At 56.6% G+C, this 26,268-nt stretch overlaps 1 protein-coding gene across 5 annotated transcripts in view; it reads left to right on the top strand.

Annotated features, from left to right (window-relative positions):
- ERG (ETS transcription factor ERG) overlaps positions 1-26,268 on the top strand; it is a 223,214-nt gene that overhangs the window by 182,847 nt on the left and 14,099 nt on the right. For 3 of the 5 annotated variants that reach the window (XM_028504517.2, XM_036017436.1, XM_036017437.1), the window contains 3 exons: positions 19,740-19,943; positions 20,757-20,837; positions 22,822-22,893. In XM_028504517.2, the coding sequence (XP_028360318.1) occupies positions 19,740-19,943; positions 20,757-20,837; positions 22,822-22,893 (357 nt within the window). The remainder of the gene's footprint in view (positions 1-19,739; positions 19,944-20,756; positions 20,838-22,821; positions 22,894-26,268) is intronic. The other 2 variants (XM_036017438.1, XM_036017439.1) reach the window with 2 other exon arrangements.

The following is a 26,268-nucleotide window of genomic DNA, read 5'->3' as shown; positions in this document are numbered from 1 at the left end:
TAGACGATGGCCTTGTTGGTTTTTCCTAAAATTTTTTTTTCCTTATCTGGGAAAATAACAAGTTGGGAACCGCCCACTGCTTGTCCTTAGACTCCAGCATTCCAGCCGTCCCTGGCCTGGAGCGCCGATTCCGAGAACCAGAGCTGTGGTTCACCCCAGAATTAATCCTAAACCCAGCCCGGAGCAGGGGCTCAGAGGGAAATAGCAGGTCCGTATTCACTTGGCAAAACTCGAGCTTAGAGCTCCTGAGAGGAGATGCACGGCGTGAATCTGAAACACCACCACGGTGAGCCTGGCTCGGAATCGGGTGTCTCAGGCTGCGGTCCTGAGACATAATCTCACGCAGTCCTGAGACACAGGTGGGCTCATCCCCGCGGTGCTCCCAGGAGGGAAAGGGAGATCCTCGAGGTCAACTCACTTTTCCAGAGACAGACAGCTGATTAGAGGCCAAGTTAGAGTTTGAAAAGATCTCCCCGAACCCTTCATGCTCTCTCTTGGGGTGGTGGATTACACCTCAGCTCCCGACAGGAGCCCCCATGGGTCCCTCCCATTGCTCGTTCCGGCCATCTGGTCACCCTGCCGTTCCACCCAGGGGCCTGCACGCCTCCATCCCAGGTGGTCCTGTCCTGCTCTAGGCTCTGTGCGAACACCTCTGCAGAGCAGCCCTTCCCGACCACCCCTGTCTAGGGTCGCTCCCCACTGCACCCAGTGACTCCCCCCCCCACCCCATCTTTCTTTACTGCACCCCTCCCGTCTGTCAGTGCAGTGCACCTTCATGTGAACGCTCGCCGATCATCTCCCTGCCTCCATGGGGGGGTGCACCCCATGAAGGCCTCACCTGTGGCTCAAGGCTAAGTGCCTCGCCTGGCAGGGAGTGGGTGCCCCGTGAGCACTGAGGGAGGGAGGGGCGATGGGGTGAAGCCTAGCCACTGGGCTGCATGCATAGGTCATCCCTCGTGGCGGTGGTCATAAAAGGCACGTATGGGCGACATGTGTGTGAACTTGATGGTCCCTTCCCCCGGGGAGAGTGATGGCAGGCAGTTTCAAATCCTCTCTCTGCAGCGTGACTCCTCCCTCTTATGCTGCCATCAGCTCCCATCCAGCAGGATTCTGTCACCTTCCGAACAGGAGGGCTGAGAGGGCAGTGCCCTGGGCAGAGCGCCTGACCCGGATTCTCGGCCTGGGTTTCTCTGCGGGGCCGTCACAGTGCGGCTTTCAGCAAACTGTGTGACGCTGGTTCGACACAGCTGGGCATGGGGAGGCTCAGCCTCTGCGGCCACCCCTGACCTTGGAGCACCTTGTAGGGCTTTTGTAGGACACCACGGGGATAGAGTCTCACGTGTGACTCGTGTGAGGGACAAAACCGGTTTTGGTGTTCAACACTTTTCCAGGAGCCATATGTCTATTTGGTTTGATGGTGGCAACCAGGATACATACCCAAGATGTGTCCCTTGTCACTGTGCTGAGAGCAAGAGGCATTTCCTGTCGGATGGGGGAAGGTGCAGAAATGAAAGGTCCGAGATGCCTATCCTGGGTGCGTGGCACCTCAATGAGGCTTGAGATCAGGGATGTGCTTGGGGACACGCGAGGGGAGACTGGCCAGGTGTAAACAGGATGCGGTAGAACCCAGAAGACGCCCACCCAAGCCCACTCACCCTTTGCCGTCCCCCTGAAGGATTACGTCATTTCCTCAGTTTAGGCAAAGCAACGTGTTTGGTTTTCTAAGATGAGAGAATCGGTCTGCCGAGAGGCCTGCATTGGAAATTCTTGTGTCGGTTCCTAAGGGAATCGCGGACCCACGAGGTAATGCCTGGTGCCACTTATATCCTTCAACCAGTGAGATCATAATTCCGTCACGCCATCAGTATGTTTCGCTGTCACCGATGTCCTTTCCAATAGGGCCAGGCTTGAGGCTCTCTGTGCTAAGTCAAATGTTTGGAAAACAGGAGAGAGATTCACACGGGGAAATAGCAAAGGGCCAAGTCAGCCGAGTCCGAGCCGCCAGCATTTCGGGTCCACGGGAGGTGCTCTCGTGCGGCGCCTGCGGGCGGGGGCGGGTTGGCCGCGCAGATTGGCTCACGGCCGCGTTTGTGCAAAGCCGGGTTTCAGCTCCTGCAGAAAGCCCTCCTTCGGCGGCTCCCGCCTCGGGTTGCCTCACACGAACGCAGGCAGTTATTCAGTTGGTAGCGTTTGTAAGAGTCCACTGTGGCTGATTTTGCAAGTTGTGTCTTTCAGTTATTGGTCAAGCTTCATGTGTGTGTGCTCATACATAGACACACAGATGAATACATGTGCATGCCCACACATGGCCGCATTGCACAATCCGATCGTCCCCCAGCATGGCCAAGAGGCTGCAGGACCTGGGGCAGCCGCCTCAGCTGCTGCACCCGCGCCCTCGCTCCAGGACCCAGGCCTCCCTCGGGCACGTTTTGGGCACAGGGTGCTCTGTATACAGAGAGAGGGTTCTGCAGACCTGGTTCCAAACGGTTCATGTAGCTTCTACTAGTTAGAGGCCTTGGATAATGCTCAGGAGTGCTCATCATAAAGACAGCTGAAAAAGTCATTATTTCTAAGTATTTGTACCAGCAATCAACTACCCACCGGTATTCATATTCTAGACCTAAAAGCAGCTCCAATGCACACTGGCCAGAGAGTCGGTGGTTAGGGTGAGAGGTGAGAGGTGAGAAGGCAGGACCTGGGGCATTGTCTGTGCTCAGATGGGGCTCTTGAACTTGGACTCCTCACTTCTCAAAGTCTCTAGTGTTGACACTATCTTTAACTCCAGAGCTACAAAGAAACTCATAAAGTATCTCTCATGAATAAATATATATTCCAGAATCTAATATATTTACTCTGCCTCCTTATTGCAGAACGGATTTTAGAAAGTTCACACAAATATACACAAAAGAGCAAGCCAGAGCCAACTTAAAACAGAAATGGATGGGGACCGTGGACTAAAGTAAGAACAGAGACAGCGGAGTCAGGAGGGAGGTTTTTTACATATGTATAAATGCAAACTTTTAAATCTTGCATGATTGCAGAAAGTAGGTGTTATTTGGCTCCAAGGTGTCAGTGGGCAGTGTGAAGGGGACCCATGACTCGGTGTCCCACAGGACAAAAGAACACTCATGCAGGGAAGGTAGCCCGGCTCTGGACCCTGAGTCAAGAGAAACATGTTCCTTGAGTTGCTGTAGTGAGATTACAGGGAGGTCATGAGAAAAGCGCTTATCGGTGGGGCCACCGGGCATGCTGGGAGGCTCTGGCTTATGCCCGTTGTCTTGGCAAAATTGTTGGATGGTGCCTCTCTCTCTCAAAGTGTGCTGGTTAGACAACAAATCACGTCTGTACTTTTAATCTGCCTTTGTCTTATCTATCTATCTATCTAGATCAGGGGTGTCAAACTCATTTTCACCAGGGGCCACATCAGCTTTGTGGTTGCCTTCAGAGGGCCAAAATAATTTTAGGACTGTATCAATGTACGTCCTCCTTAACTGTTAAGGAGTTCAAATTACATTCAGTCCTTTGAAGGCAACCGTGAGGCTGGTGTGGCCCCCGGTGAAAGTGAGTTTGACACCCTGATCTATACCGTCTACTGTCTGTCTATCTGTCCATCCATCCTGTCCATTTGTCACCTCTCTGGTGTGCACGTCCGTATGTCTAGGTCTGCATCTCTCGGGGTTGGCTCTTTCTTACACAGCTGTACATCAGTGTCATTCAGTGACATCAGCCTTAATCATAGGGACCCGGGACCTATGACCTCGTTAAGCGGCTCTTTGTTGGCTCAGGTTAATGTACAGCCTGACTGGGACACGTTTCTCCGGTACGATCAGGCCTGTTGCTGTCAGGAGCACCCGGGGGACCCATGATTTAAACACACACACCCCCAGACTGGCTGCACTCGGTGTGAAGGGGAGGGCTCTGTGTCGTTGGCATTCTCTTTGGTAGTTCTCGTGCATCATAAGGTGGGAGAAGCTCTAATGTGGCAAGAAGACGCTAAATAAATTCTACTTAACATATGTTCCTTATTCTGAATAAAGGTAGGCTATGTCCCTTTTAGAAGAGGGAATGGCAAAAGGAAGAATAGGAAATAACAGCTTCCCATCGATGTTTGAAGAAGAATGAGAAGAATCATCATCATCATCATCATCATCACCATCATCATCAGCCATTTGGTAGGAAGGAGCTTTGTCTTCCTAAAGCTCCTCCCTGAAGATGTGTTTTGGGGCTTGTCCTTGGCTGGCACAGTAAATCTGGTGGAGGCCGTGGGTCAAGGGGTGCACGGGGGCATCCGGGACCGTCGGAGACACGGGGTGAACGCAGTACAAGAGCCTAGGAAGCACCTCCACCGCGTCCCTCGGCACCGACGCTGAGCTCCCTTCAGGCCCCTGGGGGCGAGCACACGACCGGGCCCGAGCGCATTTGGCTGTGTCCTCATGCACGGCCGAGACGACATGGGTGCAGGGCTGGAATCTGACATCCGGGTGTGTCCAGTCCTGCCTCGCCAAGGCTGCGGAATGGGTCCGTGTTTAGAAACGGCGGGTCCCTGTGTTACACGACAGCACCAGTATGTTCTCAGGGACGTAAGTCTCGTGTCTCGTGGAGCGTCTGCCATCAGCGGTGCCGCCCCTGCATGTGCCGGGCGGGCCTCGGGCAGCCGCTGTCGGCTCCCCGGCACGGACGGCGTGCTCGGTGATGTGCTAACTGGTGGCGCTCCCAAAGAGGAAGGCACGGTCTTCTCCGAAGTTGCAAAACGCTGCCCCAAAGGCAATGGGGCCTCTGGTTTTAGCAGCTGACATTATTTGGAAAGATTTTTCTTTTTCTCTGCTTTTATTCCCTCCGATGGGTGGTAAAGCATTGAGCTTTTCAAAGATTCTACTTGTTTTCTAAATATCCACCTTGAGCACAAGCCCTTGTGGTAATCTGAAATCTCGGAGATGGAGGAGATAGAGTTGCCGCGAACATGTCCTCATTGGTTTACTCCATTCATTCATTCATTCATTCACTCACTCATGCACCGAGCGCTTTCCGTGTTCCAGTCGCCATGAATTAAAACTTTTATGCAACTGCAAACGCCCTCTTCTTGGCCCCCAGACACACATGGGCGAAGCCATGCGTGCGGTGTCTTCCTCAGACCCTCCACGCTGGGGAACTTCTGCTCAAATCAAGAAGTGCTCAGCGAGCACTTGTCGCTCACGCCCGTCACAGAGGAAATGACCCACGGCTGTCCGAGGCAGATAAGACCCGTCCACACAATGCGGCTCACGACTGGGGGGTGTGTGATTGAGCTCCGGCGCATGATTCAGGCCGGTGACTCAAGACAGCTGGGGGGCGAGATGAGTGCAACCGTGACTAGTCCAGGAGGGCTTCCTCTGCGCCCCTCCTGATCTGACCCCTAAACCCCTCTGCACCTCCCCGCTTTCCGGCGCCACACCCTGCCCTCCGGGCACGTCGCTGGGTTCCAGCGCTGCTGCGGGGCGTGGCCGCAGCCCAGTGTCTTCCTGCGTGCGCACTGTCCCCGCCACCGAGCGGACGCCCCTCCTCCTTTCTGCGCCCACAAATCCTTCTCACATCCTTCAGGGCGGCTCTGAAATCCACCCTGTCTGGGAAGCCGTCCCTGATCTCTTGGGAACTTAATCGCTTCTTTTACATCGTACCAAGTCTTTTATGACAGCACTTTATTTTGTTTCTAAATTGTAGACTGTAGAATTATATTCTATACTGCGTCTGTCTCCTTATTTAAATCGGGTGCCCCATCTAAGACCACGAAGGAGGGGAGAAGCCCTGTGAACTAGACTAGTGGTAAACACATGAACCAGATGACCGTTCAAGTAGAAATTAGGGGTCAGCGCTTGGCTGGCATAGCTCAGTGGATTGAGCTCGGGCTGCGAACCAAAGTGTCGCAGGTTTGATTCCCAGCCAGGGTACATGCCTGGGTTGCAGGCCATGACCCCCAGCAACCGCACATTGATGTTTCTCTCTCTTTCTCCCTCCCTTCCCTCTTTAAAAATAAATAAATAAATAATCTTTAAAAAAAAAAGAAAGAAAGAAATGAGGGGTCAGCGTTAAGGCAGTTAAAGGTCAGTGGAAAGCCAAGGTCACGGGAAGGGAGGACGCAGCCGCTCTGACCACAGCTTGGCCACGGTGCTGCCGCTAAGCCTCCAGCGCGGCTTTGGGTTTCCTGGCAGCCGCGCTAGAAAGAGTCATCGGGGCAGCAATTCCTGTTTGCATATAGAAGTGCCACGGGGAAGGCCATGGTCTTCTCCGAGAAGAATCCCTGGACTTGACCCTCAGGTCCCGCCGAGGCTGGGGACAGGGCCTTCCTGCCACATGTGTCTTCCTGCCGCCGTTGCGACACCGCATTTCACCAGCCTGCCGCCCGTCACGCCCTCCACAAAGAGAGTGGGTTGCAGTGGAGAAGCGCCCGGCGCGGACAGACACCTGGTGCCCAGCGCGAGCCTTTGCCGTCTGGCGGTTGTGCGGTCAGGGTCTCGAGTCCCCACCCAGGTAGAGGGCCCGAGTCGCTTTCCCCGGACCCTGCCCGCATGTGGCACCTCCAGCTGTGGTGTGAACACGACAACTGGCGAATCATAGAAGAGTACCACCCCACCCCCCTGACCACGCCCAGGCGGCCAGCACCTCGTGTTTTCATCCTGGTAGAGTTGGTGACCTATAAGCCTGTCTGTTCCCTTAGACCATGATAAGCTTCATGGGCTGGTGATCGCGTCCTTTGCTTCCTTAGTCACCAGGCAAAGCGGCAAGCGGAGTTCGGTGAATGGGCATTTACTGATGCTAATCCAGACTTAGTTACTGGGAATCCCGGAATCACGGGAGCTGGAGTCGCAAGATTCTGGATGGTCTTTGCTCAACTTTGTCCGTTAGTCAGCGTTCTTCACAGAAACAAAGCCAGTCTCCCCCGCCCACTGTCTATATATACGAGAGCGCACACACACACACACACACACACACACAATATCTATCATCTATCTATCTATCTGTCTGTCTATCTATCTCGGGGCATGGCCCGTGCGGTTAGGGCGGCCGAGGAGTCTGGCAGCCCACCGTCTGCTGTCTGCGAACCCGAGCCGGGAGCACCGACCGTGTGATGCTCCGCCGAGCCCCGAGGCAGGAGAGCCGGCAGAGGATGGACAGATGGCAGACAGCTCCGGTCCTCTCTTCCCCCACCTTTTTGATCTCTTGCAGGGGGGTCCCAGGGAACCCCGGGACTCCCCCCACTGAGGGGCAGGCCCGCTGCTTTCTCAGGCTACCAGTGTAAATGCTAAGGATGATGTTCACTGAATGTCTGGCTTCCCGACCCAGTCAGGTGGACAGCTACTTCAGGGGCCTCTGCCTTTACACTCGAGGAGCCGAGCCCTCCGGAGGAGGCACGGGTTTCCCAGGGACACGCGAGCAGGCGGGTGAGGGCAGAGCCACTCCCGGGCCTTGTGTGTTCGTGCTGGAAGACTCTGACGTCAAAAACTACACATTTCTCTCTTGTCCTTTGTTGTGCCACTGAACACTCCTGAGGGTCTGTCCTGCTCTCTCTGCATCATAGTTCGTGATTCTGGAAGCTTCTGGTTAAATCCCTTCCACGTAACTCAAGTAACTACACAAGCAAAGCAGCTAAAACTTAAACCCTAACATCAGGGTCAGTTGTAGTTTTAAACTATCAGCTGAATAGCGCCCGAGGGGACTCCTTGGGGACTCACATGTGACCCAAGTCCCACAGACCGAGACGGCGGCAGCTCCCGTCTGTCGTGAGTGTGCGCTGCCATCAGCCTCTGGCCGCCTGTGTGTGTGAAGCAGGTGTCACCTCATTAACCCCCACGGCCCCCGTCTCTCAGGTGCTGCTCGTTCTCTCTGCAGGTGGAGAGACCAAACCCCGGGACACTGAGGGCAGGACGTCCCAGCCGTTGGCGAGCCAGGGTCTGGCCCGGTCTGTCCGCCCCCAGAGTCCGAGTTCGAGTCCCCGTCTGGACTCTCGGAAGCACCTAGGGATGGCCGCAGGGCGGTGGGGCGGTGGAACGAGAGTGTGGCGGTGGTGTCACAGAGATGCCGGAGTGGCCTTTTCCAGGGACGCCGAAGGGAACAAGGAGGGGGTAGATGAGAAGTTCAGAATCGTCTCCGTGTTGCTCAGCGCCTTTACGTCTCTGTGATGGCCGTGGTTGACCTGTTCTGCTTAAAACCCAAAGGGAAGAGGGGAACTGAAAGGAGCTTAGATTGGGCATGGCTGGCCAGGGGGATGTTGATGGATGCAGAAAAGAAAGTTTGAGGTTGGTGATTTTGGTTTGGTTCCCTGTGTGTTTAAGAAACCCGAGAGACCCACAGCCCAGCCCAGCAGCCCGCTGGGAGCTCAGGGTGAGCGCCCTTTATCAGGAGTCATACCCGTGAGCTCCAGACGCTGCTGGTTTCTGGCTCTGGGATCTGGGCAGTCACTCAGTCACACTGTTCTTTGTTTTCTTGGCACCACAATAAGGGTGGCGGTGACGCCTACTATATACAGTGCTGAATGGATTCAGTAAGACAATACACGGGAGGGTCACTAACAGTGCCTGGGGGGTGGGGATTCCTCAGACAGTCGCTGCTCTTCCTTCCCGTTTGCTTAGGCGCTGGGGACAGAGGGGCAGAGCCCTGGGTGCCAGAGCGGGATCAACAGGCACAGGCACGCGGCACACGTGGAAGGGTGCCCCCACAAAAAGACATGTGCAGCCTTACCCCCCGCCCAGTGCCTCTGAACACGCCCTTACTTGGAACTAGAGTATATTCAGCGTTAATCAAGTCAAGATGAGGTCCTTAGGGTGGGTTCCATAAAGTGACGAGTGTCCATTTCCAAAGGGAAATTTGGACACAGACACACAGGGGCAAAATGAGGAGAACACACAGGGAGACGGCCATGGAACAGCAGAGGCAGAGATCTGGGGTGGGGAGGGGGGAACGGGGCTGCAGGACCAGGGGTGCCGAGGATGGTTGTCACCACCGGCAGCAGCCAGGAGAGGCGGGAGGGACCCTACCCAGAGTCTCGGAGAGAGCGTGGCCCTGCCAGCACCGGGGTCTCAGGCGTCCAGCCCCCCGAACTGTGAGACAGGTATTGACCTGTCTGTTGCTTTAAGCCACGGAGCTCAGTTCCGGCAGACTCAGGACGATGGATGGGGCACGCACGTGGGCAGGTGACAGAATGCCCAGGGTCACCTCCGGAGTCAGGGGAGGGGAGGGACCGAGGACAGAACTCCGGGGACGCCACCATTTCAGGGACAGAGAAAGAAGACCCCGCAGGGAGAAGCTTTGACGTGGAACAGGTCCCTCCGCATGGAAAACAGGGTGCGCACGTGCAGGGCTGTCCACGAGCACCGGAGGGCAGGCAGCAGGGGAAACGGACGAAGAAACATAAAACCCGGAACCCAGAGGAGCGCGCAGCAAGAGTGGAGGGCGGCCCCCTCCGGGAAGACACGGTGGCGCCTCGGAATGGCCAGGACCTGTGCGGGGCCCACCGAGTGCCACCTGGTCGTGTCCTTTCTGAAGAAAACGCACAACGGAACGGTGGTTCCTCAAGCCCGTGGAGGGCAGGCACGCCTCCTCGGAGCTGGTGACTCTCTTGTAGGGTCTTACACACGTTCACATGTGTACTTTGTCACTGGTAATCGATTAATTAACAAATGAACAAAACAGAGTATAACTTGACCTAGGTTGGTGACTGCTTCAAAAGTAGAAAAGTTCTACAGTAATAGGTAGAAAAAATGGGCAGAAAAGGCTCTTGCCTCTAGTGGAATACTGAACTTAGAAGGAACCAGAGACATTCTCTGTGCAGAGCACCTGGAAGTGCTACGTAGAATCGAACGTCCCGTTCATGCAAAGCCAAACTGGGAAGAAATGAATTCCTTAGAGACAGAAGACAAGGAGGGTGCTGAGAACAGAGCGGCCCATTCTCACGCTGGTGCCGGGGCATCTTTGGTGGCGTGCGTGGGGGCGGGGAGCCCGTGCCTGTGGCACACCGAGATTGGGGTTTAAAGGTCAGCTAAGGGCAGGAGACAAGGCCTTGGCCTCGCACACAGCAAGGAGTTGAGCCCAAGTCCCTCCCCAGCCCTCAGACACAATGTGCACCCAGAGTGAGTTCGAGCCACCCCCGGGGCTGAGAGATGAACCAGGGCAAAGTGGCCATGGCTCATGATGACCTTGGACACCTGACGGAAGGACGTACAGAATCTTCCTGGAGAGACGTGTCTTCTCTCCGAGCCTCACACGTTTCCTGCAGATAAAGACTGGAGGACGCCTCTGTAACCCCAGATACAAAAATAGGGGGGAATGGTCTACCCAGACCAAGATTCAGCAAAAACAACACTTGACGTGATTAAACTCTCAGGAACGTTGGATAATTGAAGTATAGGATAGAGACTATTAAGCAAGTAGATTTTTTAACACTTTAGTTTCTTTTTTTTTAAGATTCTATTTATTTATTTTTAGAGAGGGAAGGGAGGGAGAAAGAGAGAGAGAGAGAAACATCAATGTGTGGTTGCTGGGGGCCATGGCCTGCAACCCAGGCATGTGCCCTGACTGGGAATCGAACCTGCAATGCTTTGGTTCGCAGCCCGCGCTCAATCCACTGAGCTACGCCAGCCAGGGCTTAAGCAAGTAGATTTTAAAATGATGAGATACATAGAAAAAGGAAGCAAAAAAGGAGAGAAACAAGGCAATATGGAAACAAGCAAATAATTTCGAAGGAGAAACAGGACTCCTAGAAACACAAAAAGATTCACAGATTATCAGAAACTCGGATGAGTTAAACAGTGGATCTGAAAAAGCTGACGAGGGAATTAAAGAGTTGACACTGTCCTCAGAGAACGGCTCAGTGACAAAAGGGATGGAAAATACAAGAAAATGTCAAGAGTAGGAAGGACTCATGACCGTGTCCTGCGCTGACCTGATAGAAGTTCCAGAAAGGAGGAAATCGATAATGAGAGAGATGAAACATTTGACGAGATGAAAGCCGACTTTTCCAGAATTGACGAGCAAGACCATTTTCCACGTGGGGAAGCACCAGCCAGGGGAGGAGGAATAAGAATCAGTCCACAGCGCTCACCCTCTGGTGAGGCCGCAGAAGAGCAGAGACCCAGGGCGCTCAGGCCGACGAAAGAGAAAAGACGGACTTTCTGAAAACAGTGACGGTTCTCGGGGCAGCGCCCTCCCCAACCACAACGCAGGGCCCAGAGGGCGGCGGAAGGAAATCCCCGGTGACCTGGGAGAGACGGACATAATTCTAGCTCTCTCCTGGGCTCCTGACCTTTTTATTGCCTGCCAGAGACCCGTTTAGTAGCTGCGTGAAGCCAGTGGGCTCTGTAGGATACAGCAGAAAACTCGCCTCTAGGTGAGTCAAATAAACTTCACGAGAATACCAAGGAAGCAAGTTTATCAGCGTGCAGTCTCATCCACTGTGTAAATCGAGGGTGAAGTAAAGATTCTTTCAAAGACAAAGAGTCTGTTGCTAACTTACTCCCAGTTCAGGAAATGAGAAAAGAATTAATAAGCAGGGAAAGAAAAGGGGTCCTAGAGGAAAGGGGTGAGGAAGAAGAAGGAAGTGAGAGTGATGGAATTGGCTAATCCTCGGGCAAATTAAAGAGAAATGGCAGTAACAGGACCACCCTGAGCTCCTCGCTGGGGAGCACAGCAAGAATGTGGATGAAAACCCTGGACACCATTATCATGCATGATTAGGGATGGATGGCAGGGGTTCGAGATTTCTACATTCCTTGCATTTTGGGGTGGAACAGGGTGTATTTGATGATTACAGGTATTTTGCTTCAAGATTAACAAGTAAAGAAATAGAGCCAGAATGTTAAACAGCCCAGGCAGTGGAGAAAGAAAAAAAAGAAATGAAAAAAAGTAGACCAATCTATTCAGACGTTTGGAAAGGCGAAATAAAGAGCAGACAAAGCCAGGTAAATGGAAAGCACAAAATAAAGCATAGAAACCAGATAAACCAGTAACAACAAACTCAAGTAGAGCAAACTTGCTACTAGAGACAGAAAGTGAAGGATTTCCTAAAAACACCCTCAAGTCTGTCACGTGCCATTCACAAAAACGTGTAACGGCAAGCGGACGGCGTGAGACACACTCGTCAAATTCTAATCAAAACAGAGCTGACAGTCGTGGAAATAGAAAGCATTCCTGGAGATAAGTGAGGATAATCACATGATGAAAAAAGATCACATTCACAAAAATGCGTAACGGTGAGGGACTTGCATGTGGCTAGTCACACAGCCTCCCAACACACAGAGAACTGGAAAGAGAGGTGGGCAAGTCCACATGAGTGAGAGGTTTTCATTCGCCTCTCTCGGTCATTGCTAAGTCGATCACACAAACATCATATATACGTTACCAATTTCGGTGCAGTGGTTATTTAGAGAAACCTGCACCCAACCGTTAGAGACCCTGCAGTTTCTTAAACACTCGAGATGCATTTCCAGAAACCTCACAAAGAAACCACCGATGTGAACAATAAGCAGAGTTTTGTGACCGCCTTCACTGGCCGAAGTGTGATGAAACTAGAAATCGATAGTGATTGGAATGGTAACATTCCCCACCCCCCGTACGTGTGGAAGCCGAGACTTGCAGAAGCAGCCTTGAGGGTGGGCTGTGCAGAGACCACGTTTCGCTCTCGGGTGGGCTGACGCTCAAACCCAAGCCGGTTCTCTCTGCAGGACCCGCCTTCCAGACGTGCAGTCCGTCCGTCCCCAGGCGGAGGCGAAATGGGAACGTTTTGCAGACTCCTGAGCGTCTGGGACAGCAGGTTGGCAGGCTCGTCAGGCGCCCGGTTTTACAAACAAGGACCTCGCAGGGTGGTGGTGCGTCTTAGAGACACGTTTTATTTTAAGGTGTTTGTTTTTTCAGGATCAAGGGTGATTTCTCTGTCTGGAAGCCAGTACTTTGCAATGACGGTGTTCAGGGAAAAGGACACCCAGGGCCCTCATCATCACCAGCCCAGCTGTTGCTCATGCTCCCTGCCGTCCCTTCCCCCGGGGAGTCTCTGAAACCAGGCGACGGTCTGTGTGAGGGCTTTTGTTCCGTGAAGGTTTACCGCGCCTTCAGCCACGCAGTGTCCTTCAGCTAATTTAAATACCTACTTCAGATCCTCCCGGCAACAGCAGCACTCTATGAGGTCAGAGTCCAGCGGCCGGGAATCCCTGCCCCCTCCGTAGCCCCTCGTACACGGAATAGCGCAACTCCAGAAACTCTGTGCTGCACTCTTGTTTGTTTTTTCAATTCCCGCTCACTGGCATGGCCTTCCTACAACGCTGGGCTGTTCACCATGTAACCTAAGACACAACTCAGAGGCTTCAGGGAGAGATGGATTCCTTCCCCGCCCCCGGTACCCGGGGGTTCGCCACGGGGACGCCCACGAGCGTGGGGTGATGATGACACACAGGTTCTCAGAACAATCGGACCGCGGGGCTGAGAACAGTCCGACTCCCCTGCAGGGGCTCATGATGCACCTGACAGAGGCACCTCCAAACGCGTCCCAAAATAAAGCGAGGATAAATCAGATGTTTGTGTGTAGACGGCAGAGGCTGCCCCGTGGTAATAGATTGTTTCCTTTTAGCCGAGTCTGCACTGTGGAGCCCGGCGTGAGGGTGCGCCGTTTCCCTGCAATACGTCTTGTTGGCAGAGTGCTTTCACACGCGGTATCTCTCCCGGTCACGTTTCCATTTCCCTAGCAGTGCACCGCCTCGTTACCCGCCGGCAAAGAAAACGCGATCCGGAGAGGTGCTCGTTGACACCTGGTGAATGGGCCAGTCAGACCCAAATCCCGGTGTTCCGGCTCCCGGTGAAGCCATTCATTTGCTCACCCCGTTTGTGGTGCCTGATGCCATGTAAAGCGTTCTTTGATTCCTCACGTATTTTTCAGTGACTCTGAAATTCCTAGACCATGAAGTCCAGCCTTATTAGCAAGACACTGAAGGCTCCCCTTGGTCGGACCCCAACTTCTATCTCCATCCCCATATCTGTGGCGGGGAGCCCTTGTAAATCCGCACCCCCCCCTGCAGCCAGGCCCACTTCCTCACATCTCCCTCAGCACATCAGGTACCCCCCACGCCTCTGTGGGGGTGAAGCTGGGCTCCGGCTGCTCCCCTAAACTGACAGGCTTCTCTGTCCTGCTCCCGGCCACAGTCCTTTTCGTTGGTGCAGCCTTGCGCCACACACCCCTGGCGAAACCTCCTCCTGTCCCCCTGGCTGGGGGCTGCGGGGCCCGCCCTCTCCGCACACACCGCTCGCTCGGAGACACAGACCTCGCTCTGCTCCGAGGGTGGTGCTCGCCACAGCCACCTCCCCGGGCAGGTTCCCAGCGTGTCCTCTCCTCGGCCGCCTCTGAATCCCTGGAGTGCTTGTGCCCGTGGGAGGGAGGTGCCCGGTGGCTCTCACCCGAGTTCAGTTCAGCTCGGTCCTTTTCCTATCAGAGTATCGAGTTCTCCGTGCGAAGGGAGGCTGGGCTCAGCCGTAGGTCGTGAGGTGAGGTGACGTGTTCCCCGTGTCACTGCCGCCAGGCGGCAGCCAGTGTGGTTGGCACGTCTGAGCCTGGGCGAGGGTGCTGCGTCGCTGGGGCTCCTGCTGCTGCCTCCTGCCCGCCCTTGTTCACCTGCAGAGGGTGGGTCAGGGAAGGAAGCCAGGCCTGTGGGATCTCGGGGGGCCTCGGGAGCTCCCCCCTGTGAGGGCAGGGGGACAGAGGCAAGCGTGGCTGACGCACCAGGGGTCTTGGAGGAGACCCAGAGACTCTGCTGGGCTCTCCGTGGAGCTGAAGGGTGAGCTGATCCCCAGCACATTGACCCGAGCCCTAAAAAACCCTCTGTGCACAGCCGCGGCACCCGTGCCTGGCCCAGGGAGGGGGCGGAACTCAGCGGGGGCTGTCACGGGGCGATGCCTGGGCCTCCGGTCTTGCTACTGCTCCCCCACCCAGAGGTTCACTGTAGGTGCTGCTTCCAGCTCAAGAGCCAAGAGGGACAGACCCCCAAAGGAGAGGGCGAGTCTAGGTGAAGGGAGGAGGAGGAAGGAGCAGTGGGTGCCGTGGGCGTAGGCGTGGGGTGTCGGCTCAGGGTGGCAGCCGATGGCGTGTGGCTGTGGACAGCGGGGTTGGGGAGGGACTAGGAGGACAGTAGGGACCATGGAACTCAGGGCCAGGTGCTCCACGCTGAGGAGCGTGGGCCTGCCCCTTGCAAACTGTTCTCGGTTACGGCGTCTGCAGAGAGCAGCCCTGGGACAAGGGGCCTGTGGGCGGGTGGGAAACAAGCGTCCTCATTCACCCCCTGGAGCGGCCCTGTCTCCTCTTCGGTCGTGGATCGTGAACCTGCAGGGCAGGGGCATGGGGACCAGAGCCCGGGCGGACCCGGAAACAGCCCGGCTTTGTGCGACCTTCTCCTTCCCCAGGGAAGCCCTTCCCATCACCGAACTGTGTAGGAAAGCGAGACTGCAGTTCTATTCCGAGAAGGAAGTTTCACATAAAAACACTGTGACTCGTAAGTACACCCATAAATGTGTACTTAATCCTCTGTGAGACCTGATTTTGACTTGGAAACGCAGAGAAGAATACTCTTTTTGTAAATAAATTTTAACCTAAGTGTTATCTGCTTTTTGTTTGGAAAAAAAGTAGAAGATATCGTTTAGTGAAAAAGGAAAAAAACCCCTGAAAATCTCCATCACCTTTTCCGCAGAAACACCCATCGCCCCTTGCCCACCCGCCCCCCACCCCCTCCGACACACACAGGCTTTCCCTGGGTGTCCGTATGTGTCTTTGCAAAACGTCATGATTCTGCCGCCGGGTTCTCAGACTTTTTAAGTTTACTCTACTTCGGACATTCGTGCGGGTCAGGAAGTCCACTCAGCAGCGGGAGCGTTAGTTCCTGAATGTCCCCGGAACATTCCTGAAGGCACCACGACCCAGCCAGTTCTGTTTCTGCTGGACTTTTCGGGTGTTTCCAGTGTTGTCCACATCCTCGAAAATAAATCATTTCCCACATCCTTTATTATTTCCTTAGGATAAACTTCTAGAAGAGGGGTTTTTGGTTCAGGCTCTATGCGCCTATTTTTTTTTTTTTTAAAGAAGCCATTGGAGATGTGTGGCCCAATGCTTCTCCCTCCGGCAGCTCCGGCGAACTCGCCGGCGGCTCCACGTGAGAGTTGCAGAGACACCAGCAAAACCGATTGAGGAACCGGTCCCCAGGGTCCTGCACGTGACTTTCTTAAAGGAAAATGGAACGAGCCAGGACAGCCTGGCTTGGGGAGGGGCAGCAAGGAACAGGCACATCGACAGAGGGGAGCGATGTCCCTTTACCATTCTAACTCGAACCCGGTGACTGTCAGGGGGCTGTTTGTGTATCGTGTGTTTTTTAAAGATTTTGTTTATTTATTTTTAGAGAGGGAAGGGAGGGAGAAAGAGAGAGAGAGAGAGAGAAACATCAGTGTGCGGTTGCTGGGGGCCATGGCCTGCAACCCAGGCATGTACCCTGACTGGGAATTAAACCTGCGACACTTTGGTTCACAGCCCACACTCAATCCACTGAGCTACACCAGCCGGGGCTTATGTGTATCGTTCTTACAGCACCCGGTTCTGCCACTGAGAGGAGAGAATGGGTTCCCGGGAAGGACGGATTTCTAGGCCGCAGCCCCCCAGGACCTGGCCCTCCTGGGCGGGTAAGGGCAAAGCAGCACAGGGCAGAGAGAAGCAGAGCTGGGCTGGGGCCTCGTGGTGGAGTCCAGAGGGGGCGCCTTGGGGCCGGCCGGCCAGCGGGAGGCTCCGTCCGAGAGGTTGCAGCTGCCCCCTCTGCCCAGAGCCGAGGGCGGGGGCGGCCTGAGGAGAGGGCGTCCGAGGCCACCGTGCCACGCGTTTCTCTCGGAGGACTCGTGATTGTCGTGAGGAAAAAAGTAGAAAAAAGACCCATGAGAAGAGTCTGGGGTTTCGAACATGTTGTCCCGGGAAGCAGAGCCTTGATCCAGGGACCCGGCACCACCGGAACTCCACCGGGCAGGAGAAAGCCGCACTTCCATGCCCACGTTGGTTTTCAGACTGACCAAGTGTCCCCACGTTGGGGAGTCACAGGCAGTCACAGGAGGGCAGGCACACCTTCCCATCTGCACGGCCCCTGGAGTTTCTGCCCATGCTGTTGTCTGTGCAGGGAGCCAGGTCCCCCTCGGCCTCCAGACGCCGTGCACTGGTTGCTGGCCAGGGCGTGCATGCTAGAATGGAGGCTGAAATCCAGTACAACTGGTAAAGCTGACGATGCATGTGCCCTGGGAGCCGGCAGTTGCACACCCAGGTACACGCCCCGGGCCAGAGCTTCCAGAGCATGGTGTGCACATGGGTCATCTGAGGGGTGTGTGAAGATGCAGGCCCTGATTCTGCAGGTTTGGGGTGGCACCCGGGACTCTGCATTTCCAGTTAGCTCCCAGGCTATGGCGATGCCCCTGAGCCTCTGAGTGGTGAGGCCCTGGAGGAGGGGGTGTGAACCTGGGCTGTGCGTCAGAATGGCCGGGAGCGTTCCGCAGCCCTCATGTCCGGGCTGCTCACATCCGCAGGTGAGCCCGGTGGCGGCAGCAGGTTTCCCATCTCCCCGTGACTCCTCCAGCGTGGACCCCAGGCTGCGGCCCCGTGGGGGTTCCTCCACGTGTGCACTGGGGGTAGACCTGGGGGTGTCCGCCAATCAGCCAATCGGACGCGTTCCTATGGGGAGTGCCCAAGAGCTGCTTAAATGGCCGGCTGTACCTCTGTGCATGAATGGGGACACATCGTGAAAGCACAGTGCTGAGAGCCACAGCCAGTCAGACAGCACTCGTGTTCGCTGTGAGGACACAAAACAGAGTATCCAGCTGATTCGGTAAACATGCGCAAGCCCGTGTGGGCGCGACGCCAGCCCCCACTGCGGCGGTCGCTCTGCGGCGCGTGGGATGGCGTGCGATGCGGCAGGTGGTTCTGGATTCGAATGGTTTCTTTCTCTTAAAAAAGATAAGGAACAAAGCCCTGGCTGGCGTAGCTCAGTGGATTGAGTGAGGGCTGCGAACCAAAGCATCGCAGGTTCGATTCCCAGTCAGGGCACATGCCTGGGTTGCAGGCCACGGCCCCCAGCAACTGCACATTGATGTCTCTCTCTCTTTCTCCCTCCCTTCCCTCTTTAAAAATAAATAAATAAATAAATCTTAGGAAAAAAAAAGATAAGGAACAAGAGCCATGTGATTTCACGCATGCGGACTATCAGACAGAAGCAGCAGACAAGACAAACAAGCAGACTCTCAGACGCAGACAACGGCGTGGCGGTTGCCAGAGGGGATGGACGGGGAGGGGGAGGCGGGCCCAGGGGGTCAAGTGCGCAGTGACGGGAGGAGACTGGGCGTCGGGTCTGGGGGGTGGGGGGCTCAGTAGAACACACAGGCGATGCGTCATACAATCGTGCATGTGAAACTTAAATAATGTTCTCAACCAACCCGGCCCCATGCATTTAATTTAGGGAAAGGTGTGAAAGGGAAGGAGTGAGTGACAGAAGGGAGGGAAGGGAGAGGACCGCGGTGCTGTGACTGCCGGTTTCCCATCGCTGCCGCTGCTCCCTTCGGGGAACGTAAAATCCACCGCACACGACACGTCCCACTCGGGAGCCTGGCACGTGAGCAACTCCAAGCGGGTTCGATGAGCTAAAACGTGGTTTAAAGGGATGATTGATTCCCACACCAGGATCTTTCACTCCCTGCGGCCGGAATGCCCTGGCCTGCATGACCCCTGCGGGCCGAGGCTGGGGCTCTCACTTTCCATGTGGAACACACAGGATAAACAGAAGCAGCCTCGGGAGGCCGCCGCCAGCTGGCAGACGCCGGGCTCCCAGCGCTGGGCTCCTGCGCCCGCCCAGTGTCTCAGAGCTCAGGGGCCCGAGGGAGGAGCCCACCTGCCAGGGAGCGCCCTGCGTGCCCAGCCCCCAGGCCGTTGGCGATTCTGTTGGGCACCGCCGGCTCCTTCTCCCCAGGGCCCTGCCTCGAGACCCTCCCGGGGCCCCCTCCCTGCCCCGGCAGCGGAGCGTGATGAGACGCGGCCTGCATCCTGTGGGCGCCCGGGCGCACAGCTGTGGAATGGGAGTCCCGGCCAGCCCCGCCCCTGCAGGTGTGAGCTGGCGGCGGCGGGACGAGTTCTCTGCGGGACGGGCGGGTAACTGACAGCTCCCTTTCAGAAACGTAAACCCCGGCCGGTGCTGGGGTTTGGGTGTGACTAAACCGACACTTTCTTCCCAGTTCCGTGGTCAGTGTTTTTCAGTGTTTGGTATAAATACCGGTTAGGGTTTTTTTGGAATCTGTCATTAGCATCTGCCTGATACGTGTTGCTAGCTCATGATCTCATAGAAAGATGCCGGTGGTTTTCTAAGGGAGTTTTCGATTTGTAGGTATTGATTTTAAGTGAATGAATTAAAATGAAAATAAACGGGAAAAAAAAAGAATACCCGACCCCCATCTCTACAGAAAACCTGAGAGTGTATGAGCCGCAGAGGGGCAGGTCGGGTGAATGAGCTGAAGCCCGCGGAGCAGTTCCTCCAAGGACAGACCTGCTCTGGGGCTCCCCCCCCACCCCCGCCACCCCCACTGTGGCTTCCCGGAGCCTGGCTCCAGGACCCGCCCTGGGCACAGCCGCGGGGGGCTGTGGCCGGCGGGACACCCAGTGGAGACCTGCCCCTGCCCTGGACACTGGCCTCCCGGAGCTGACCCGGTCCGTGCCCCTCCCCTTGCAGATCCCACGCTGTGGAGCACGGACCACGTGCGGCAGTGGCTGGAGTGGGCGGTGAAAGAGTACGGGCTCCCGGACGTGGACGTCGTGCTCTTCCAGAACATCGACGGCAAGGAGCTGTGCAAGATGACCAAAGACGACTTCCAGAGGCTCACGCCCAGCTACAACGCCGACATCCTCCTCTCCCACCTCCACTACCTCAGAGAGAGTAAGGCGGCCCCCCCCCCTCAGGGCCGAGGTCACTGCCGCCGCGGGGCTCCGTCCCACCGTCCGGCGGCGGCGCCTTTCCACCCTACCCTCCCTACCCCAACCCCCACCCTGGGTCTGAGAGAGCCGGTTGCTTAGCAGGCGAGAACCTAGTGAACGCACGCTGCAGAGTGGGCAGCAGCAGCAGCAGCACAAGGGGCCAGAAAGCCGCCTTAGCCTCCTGCTTTCTCCCCCAGGGCCCCCTGGACGAGCAGGTCAGAGGGAAAGGAGGCTTTACCCGGTCACCTGTTATTTAGTCTCCCCGGCGCCCCAGAGGCACTAGAGACGTATGGAAAGGCTCCCACAGGATGGGGAGTAGGGGTCCACCTTCCCTAAAGCTAAACCGGGGCCCCACGTGAACACGCAATGAGGGGCGTCTCCACCTGGTCACACGAGACGCGGCCAAGCCTCGCCGGATGGGCACGGCACAGTGGCACCTAGAGGCATGGACCCCCCGAGGCTGCCGCACGCTGTGGTGTGCCAGACGTCAAGCAGGGTCCGGGAGAGGTGGGCGCGGGGCGAGCGTGGGGTGGCGGAAGCTCCGGCGTCAATGCTTTGCCTGGCGTCCCCACCACGCGCTCCCTGAGTCGCCCGTGGGTGCCCCTCGAGGTTTTAACACGCTAACAGGTGGCAGGGCCACGGAGAGATTTCCATGCAGCCCATGATGTTAGCGGGGGTTGGGGGCGTGTTTTTCTTTCTTCTTTCTTTTTTTTTTAAGGAAGGTAATTCTTTCTCTTTTTTTTTTTCATTTTGATGTTGCTGTTTTGTTTTGTAGCTCCTCTTCCACATTTGACTTCAGACGATGTTGATAAAGCCTTACAAAACTCTCCACGGCTAATGCATGCCAGAAACACAGGTAATGCTGGCCCTGCCCCTCCCCCCAGGACCAGTGTAGGGCCCCGCCCACAAGTTGCGTGCTGCTGTCGAGGTGGCGCGTGGGACGGTCAGTGCAGCGGGAAGGCAGACGGCTCGGGTGGGCGCTTGAGGGGTTGTGACAGGTAGGAGGCTCGGTGCTGGAGGTACCACGGCCGAGCGGCAGGGGGCGCCCTTTGGTTCCTGCGCACTCCCCACTTTCCTTGACCACCGAGAGCTTTTAACCGGGAGGTTGTGCAGGAGTGGCCCTCCGCCGCAGCCTGAGCTCTCATTGGCTGGGTTCCAGCCTGCTCCCGTTGGCCCCCAGGTGCGCACCATGCTGACCGCAGACGCTAAGAGCCTGTTCGATAGAAAGGGGCCCTTAGCCACCTTCTTCTTTTTCTCCTTCCTCCTCCTCCTCCTTCGTTTTTACCCTTCAAGGAGTGTTGACTAGGACCAGCAGAACTTCTATTTTTTCCCTCGTGGGTCGAGTTTTAGGCCACTTGTCTTGACTTTAATCTTCGGGCACAGACTTTGCACGTTGGCGAAAGGCAGGCGGCGGGGACGCCGGGACTTTCTGGGAGCGTGTGCGGAGGGGGAAGCGGTGTTACTGTTTTGGAGGATGTGCACCGAGTTACTAACCGGATACCCGCTCCTCTCTCTCTAACCACAGAGTCTACCTTTTACTTGACTGTTTAGTTTTCGCCTGAGCCTAGCAGAGTGTAAGGTAGTGCTTCATCCAGGCCAACCTCCGCCCCCTCTCCCAGCGGAGGGTCACAGTGGAGGCTGAGCTTCCCACGGCCGCGTGTGCCCGAGGCTGGCCTCTGCTTCCTCCCTCCTGCGGCGGGCAGCCGCACACCTACACACGCGTGGCCCCAGGCCGCTCCCCCACTTCTCATCCTGCACAGACCCTCTGCCCCCACCCATGGGGCTGGGGACACAGCCATCAGGGCCCAGCGAGCCTTAGGTTACCCGCCGTGAGCCAGCGAGCCAGTGAGCCAGCTCCGGGTCAGCCCTCCCACAGCTGGATATTTGCCGTTTTGTTTTAAAATGTATCACGTGAGCCCAGGTTTGAGTACTGCAATGAGATTGCTACTTGATCTTGGTCCTCAGCATTCCGAAAAAAACATCGTGCTTTTAATCTAAAGTAAAAAAAAAAGTGCTTTGAGTGGGTAGGATACTTTTTCAATGTCCGTTATACTCATTAGCCTAGTAATGGCCTTGTGGCCAGAAATAACAAGCAACTTAGATAAAGTAATTTCCCCCTCTTAGGAAACACCTTTGTGCTATATGTATTGTCTGGTGATTTCACGGTCATTTAAAAAAAAAAACACAGTGAGTGAAAGTTTCTAGAAATCTCTGATTTCATTATTTTTGTTATTGTTAAGCACAGAAGCAGTCCACCACCAGGACAACCACCCCCAAAAGGACTGAGCTAAAAAAAAAAGGATCATTTCCTGCTAATGCGTGCATGGTGTTGTTGGTCGAGAGACAGAAAGGGAGACCATTCACTGGAATGCAGATGCGGATTCATGTTTAATAAGATCTATGTATTCTTCCACAAAGTACCTGTAATTCTTTGGTGCTACGTCCCAAGGGCTCCGTGAAATGGTCTACAGGGTGTTGATTTGGGGAGGGGAGCGGGCAATGTCGAAATGAAAACACGCACCGCAGACTTTTGTCGTCAACGGAGACGGCTGGGCGTGTGGTGGGGACACCGGAACAAGCTCCTGCAAGAGGCTGTGCGGTCCCAACCCAGGCAGGACGCCTGCTGAGCAGAGGGGCTTGGGGGGGAGTCTCGTGTCTGCTTCCCTCTTTGGAACCTGCCGCCGACACGGGTGCTGCCCTCGGTCCCCGGCCCCCAGGTTCCCGCAGGCCCCTCCCTTCTCATGGTCACAGGGCAGGGCAGGTGGGCGCTGCTGCTGAGAGGGACCCAGGCGACCACTGCAGAAGACCTTCACCTGCTCTGTCTCTCCTTTTGTCCGCAGGGGGCGCAGCTTTTATCTTCCCCAATACTCCAGTCTATCCTGAAGCCACGCAAAGAATCACAACTAGGCCAGGTACGGACACGCCCCCGCGCGCTCTGTGCAGCGAGAGACATCCCGGGAGGGCCCGCGGGGTCCGTGACCTATGTCACACAGGGCCGAGAGCGATGGGGGGGGGAGTGCATCCCAAACAGCCCCTGTGGTCCAGAGCCCGGGCAGGGCGGCCGGTTCATTCACAGCGCGCGCTCACAGCCCCGTGGAGCCCCCGTGGAGCCCCCGTGGCGGCGTTCACAGCGGGTCAGCCCCTCGACTGGCCGCATGCGGGGCAGTCGGACGGGCAGAGACGGCGTCCTGGGCGCCTGGCGATCGGGAGCCCGCCCGCTTTTGAGTTCACTGAAGGACAGGAGTGTGAACGTTGCTCCTCAGGGGAACGGGGCAGAGCGAGAGGCACTCCCAGGAAACCGGTGACATGTAGCCAATAGGGCCGACTGACTGCAGAGCCGTCAGCGTGGGGGGCGAGGGGTGGGGGGAGTTCCCCTCTCCATCAGAGGAAGGAGGGGGCTCTCCAGGTGAGGGGCGGCCTGCCTGAGGCACCTGTCCCCTTACCAGGCTTATGGTAGTGCCACACGCACTAGCTGCTGTCGTGCCGGCTGCACAGCTGAGCAGATCGGGGTTCAGGGCGCCAGGATGGTTTTCCCACATTCACACACTCAGGCTCGGGCTGTTGTTGCCCTGGGCCCTTGGTCTCCTGTCCGGCTCCACACGCCTTAGCTGGAGCTGGTGGGAGGCACGAAGTTTGCAGCCACTGTCTCCTTCCGGTGAGAAAGGCTGCGGGGGTGCGCAGGCTAAGGAGAACAAGCGAGTCAGGAAGCTCCTTGGCATTGCTCTCGCCGGGCGCTGGCCCGGACGGCCCCAGGGGTTCGGGCTGGCGGTCTTCTCCTTAACATCCGAGAAGACACGTGCTCCCCTCTCCCCGAGGAGCGTGGTGGGAAGGCTCGGGCTTGGCCAGAGGGCTCCCTTAGCTCCGTCGTGGGAGGGGTTGTGCAGGCCACTTACTCCTGGGCTAGACCCGGGGTCCGGAGAAAAGCAGAGTGGCGTTCCGGACACCGCCCCATGCGCTGCGCACGGAAGCACGGAGGCCCGTGTCCCTCTGGTCCCGGAGAGTTCGGACTTTACTACTGGCCAGTGCGTCCTTGGGAACTCTTAGGGAGAGTGGGAACATTGCAGCGATTTTGTGAGCATTTAAAAACACTTCCCTCCTTACTTTAAAAAAAAAAACAAGTCAACGCTCTCTGTAAAACAGTTGGCCAAAGTTGGTTGGTTGGTTGGTTGGTTGGTGTGAAGCGATCTCACGGAGGCCTCGGGCAGAGCTACGAGAGCCAGGGATGGTGAGCTGGTGTTGCGCTGTATCAGGAGACCACGGCGCCGGCCAGGTGGGCTGGTACAGCCCCGAGGTCCGAGCAGCCTGGTGGCTGCTGGTCGCTACACAGACAGGACAGTGGATCCTGGCGCTAGTGTTTTTCCTGTTTGAGGGGCTGGTGGGTTTGGAAGACACAGCCTGGCCAGGTCGGAGGAGCGGCCAGGAGGGTGACGGCCGGGCCACCCTCCCTGGGCTGCAGCTGAGGGAAGGACCGGGGCGGCAGATTCCCCCACCCCCCCCCCCCCCCCGGCGGCAGCGCCGAAGGTGCTCTTCCTGGTGCCCGTCCTTTGAGATCACACCCCCTTATTCCCGTCACCAGCAAAGTATGTTTCTGAGACTCTCGGTTTGTGTCAAAAAAAGGCCATTTCGATGGCAGCTCCTACAGCTTTGAAAGGAGGGACGAGCCGTGGCACCTGAGCTGGAAAGAGTTGCGACCAGACTGAACAGGCAGAGAACACTTCGTGGTGCGCCAGATGCAGGGGCTGGACCTCAGGGAAGAGGGTTACGTGTAGGCGTCGGGTCACAGGAGGGGTCTCGTGAGTGGGGCAGCCGGCGGCAGTGTCCGTGGAGAGCATCGCGGCGGCTCGGGGGGTGTGGGCGCTGCCCAGCTGACGCCCGAGGCCTAACAAGCCACCGGGGGGGGGGGCGGGGAGAGGGAGTCACTGGGAGTGCGGCTGCACCCCTGTGGTCACTGGGCGTCTTTCTGCTCTCAGAAAAGCTGACTCTCTGGGAGGGGTCCTTGAACCCTGGGGGTAGTCACTTGAGTTCCTGTCCCCTTGCATGCTCAGCTGGCTGTGCCGTGATCTCTGGGTCCACCCTTGTTCCCCACTCCCACCCCCATGCACACAGAGCACCCCTTCACCCCGCTGTGTCATCCATCCGAGTCCTGCTTCCCAGCCCCCCTCCGTTCCTCTCTGCCCCGAGCAGCCCATCCCCGGGCTGGTTGCTCCCGCCGTCCGCCTTGCTGCGGTCGGACCTCCCAGATGGATCCCTTGCTGCTTGGGCTCCGGAACCCCCTTGCTGCTTACCCTGGCAAGTCGCTGTGTCATTTCAGTTTCACCCCGTCATTGGCCGAGGCTGCCACAGAGACCCTGCACACAACCACATGTGGACACGTCACCCCTTTGTTCACGCTCATCCATCCCCTCCCGGTGCTTGTTCTGTGAACTTTCCCCAAATGTTCCTGATTCAGAATGCACCCCGATCCCTTTGTTGTAGATTAGCATTCAGAGCACCCTCTCCTCTCCTCTCCTCTCCTCTCCTCTCCTCTCCTCTCCTCTCCTCTCCTCTCCTCTCCCACGGCGTCAGCTCACGGGCGTATCACTTTACACTCTGTTTCTGTGATCGGTATTTTAAGGTGTTTCGTGTGTTTCTCAGGTTGTCAGTTGCTGCTGCCAGAAACCTTTCCCCACCTCCCTCGTAAGGACCCTCCTCTTCCTCAGCGGAACACGTGCTTTGGGAGTCACGGCCCCTCGAGGGTCTCGGGTGGCACAAGCACAGTGTCTGGGAGACAGTTGTGACTCCCAGACACTTGCAGGCTGGGTTCTGATCCCAGGATGTGCCCGTCCTGCCGCCCCCCACCCCGCCTGGCCTCTTAGGAGCGGTGTATGTGACAGCTCTGGTGTGTGCCTAGGAGGATGTTCTGTAACTGCAGCCTCCCCTCCTCAGTCACCATGGCAACCCACGCATCGGGATACCCGTCTGGGTAGTTATCGGGAGAGAACAGAGAGGTGAGCCTGCAAGGGCAGCCTTGACTTCCACTCTCAGCTGCTGCTCGTCAGGGCTTTCTGGGAATTCTGGATCGCTCCTCCGTCTCGGCTCACGGCCGAGGGTGCTCGGCAGCACCAGCCAGAGCCGGACAGTGTGGCGGCTGCGCACTTTCCCCGCCGTCAGGTGGCTGCGCAGCTGCATCTCAGCAGAGGCTGAGCACCCGTTCTCTCCGTTTCTGTACCTGTGACGTAACCAGAGGTCGGCAAACCTCGATGTGAGGGGCATGTGAAATGCCCCCGGATCGCCAGCCTTTGATGGAG

Source organism: Phyllostomus discolor, chromosome 2 (assembly GCF_004126475.2).
Source record: "Phyllostomus discolor isolate MPI-MPIP mPhyDis1 chromosome 2, mPhyDis1.pri.v3, whole genome shotgun sequence".
Taxonomy (NCBI): domain Eukaryota; kingdom Metazoa; phylum Chordata; class Mammalia; order Chiroptera; family Phyllostomidae; genus Phyllostomus; species Phyllostomus discolor.
This window is presented reverse-complemented; position numbering and strand designations above follow the sequence as displayed.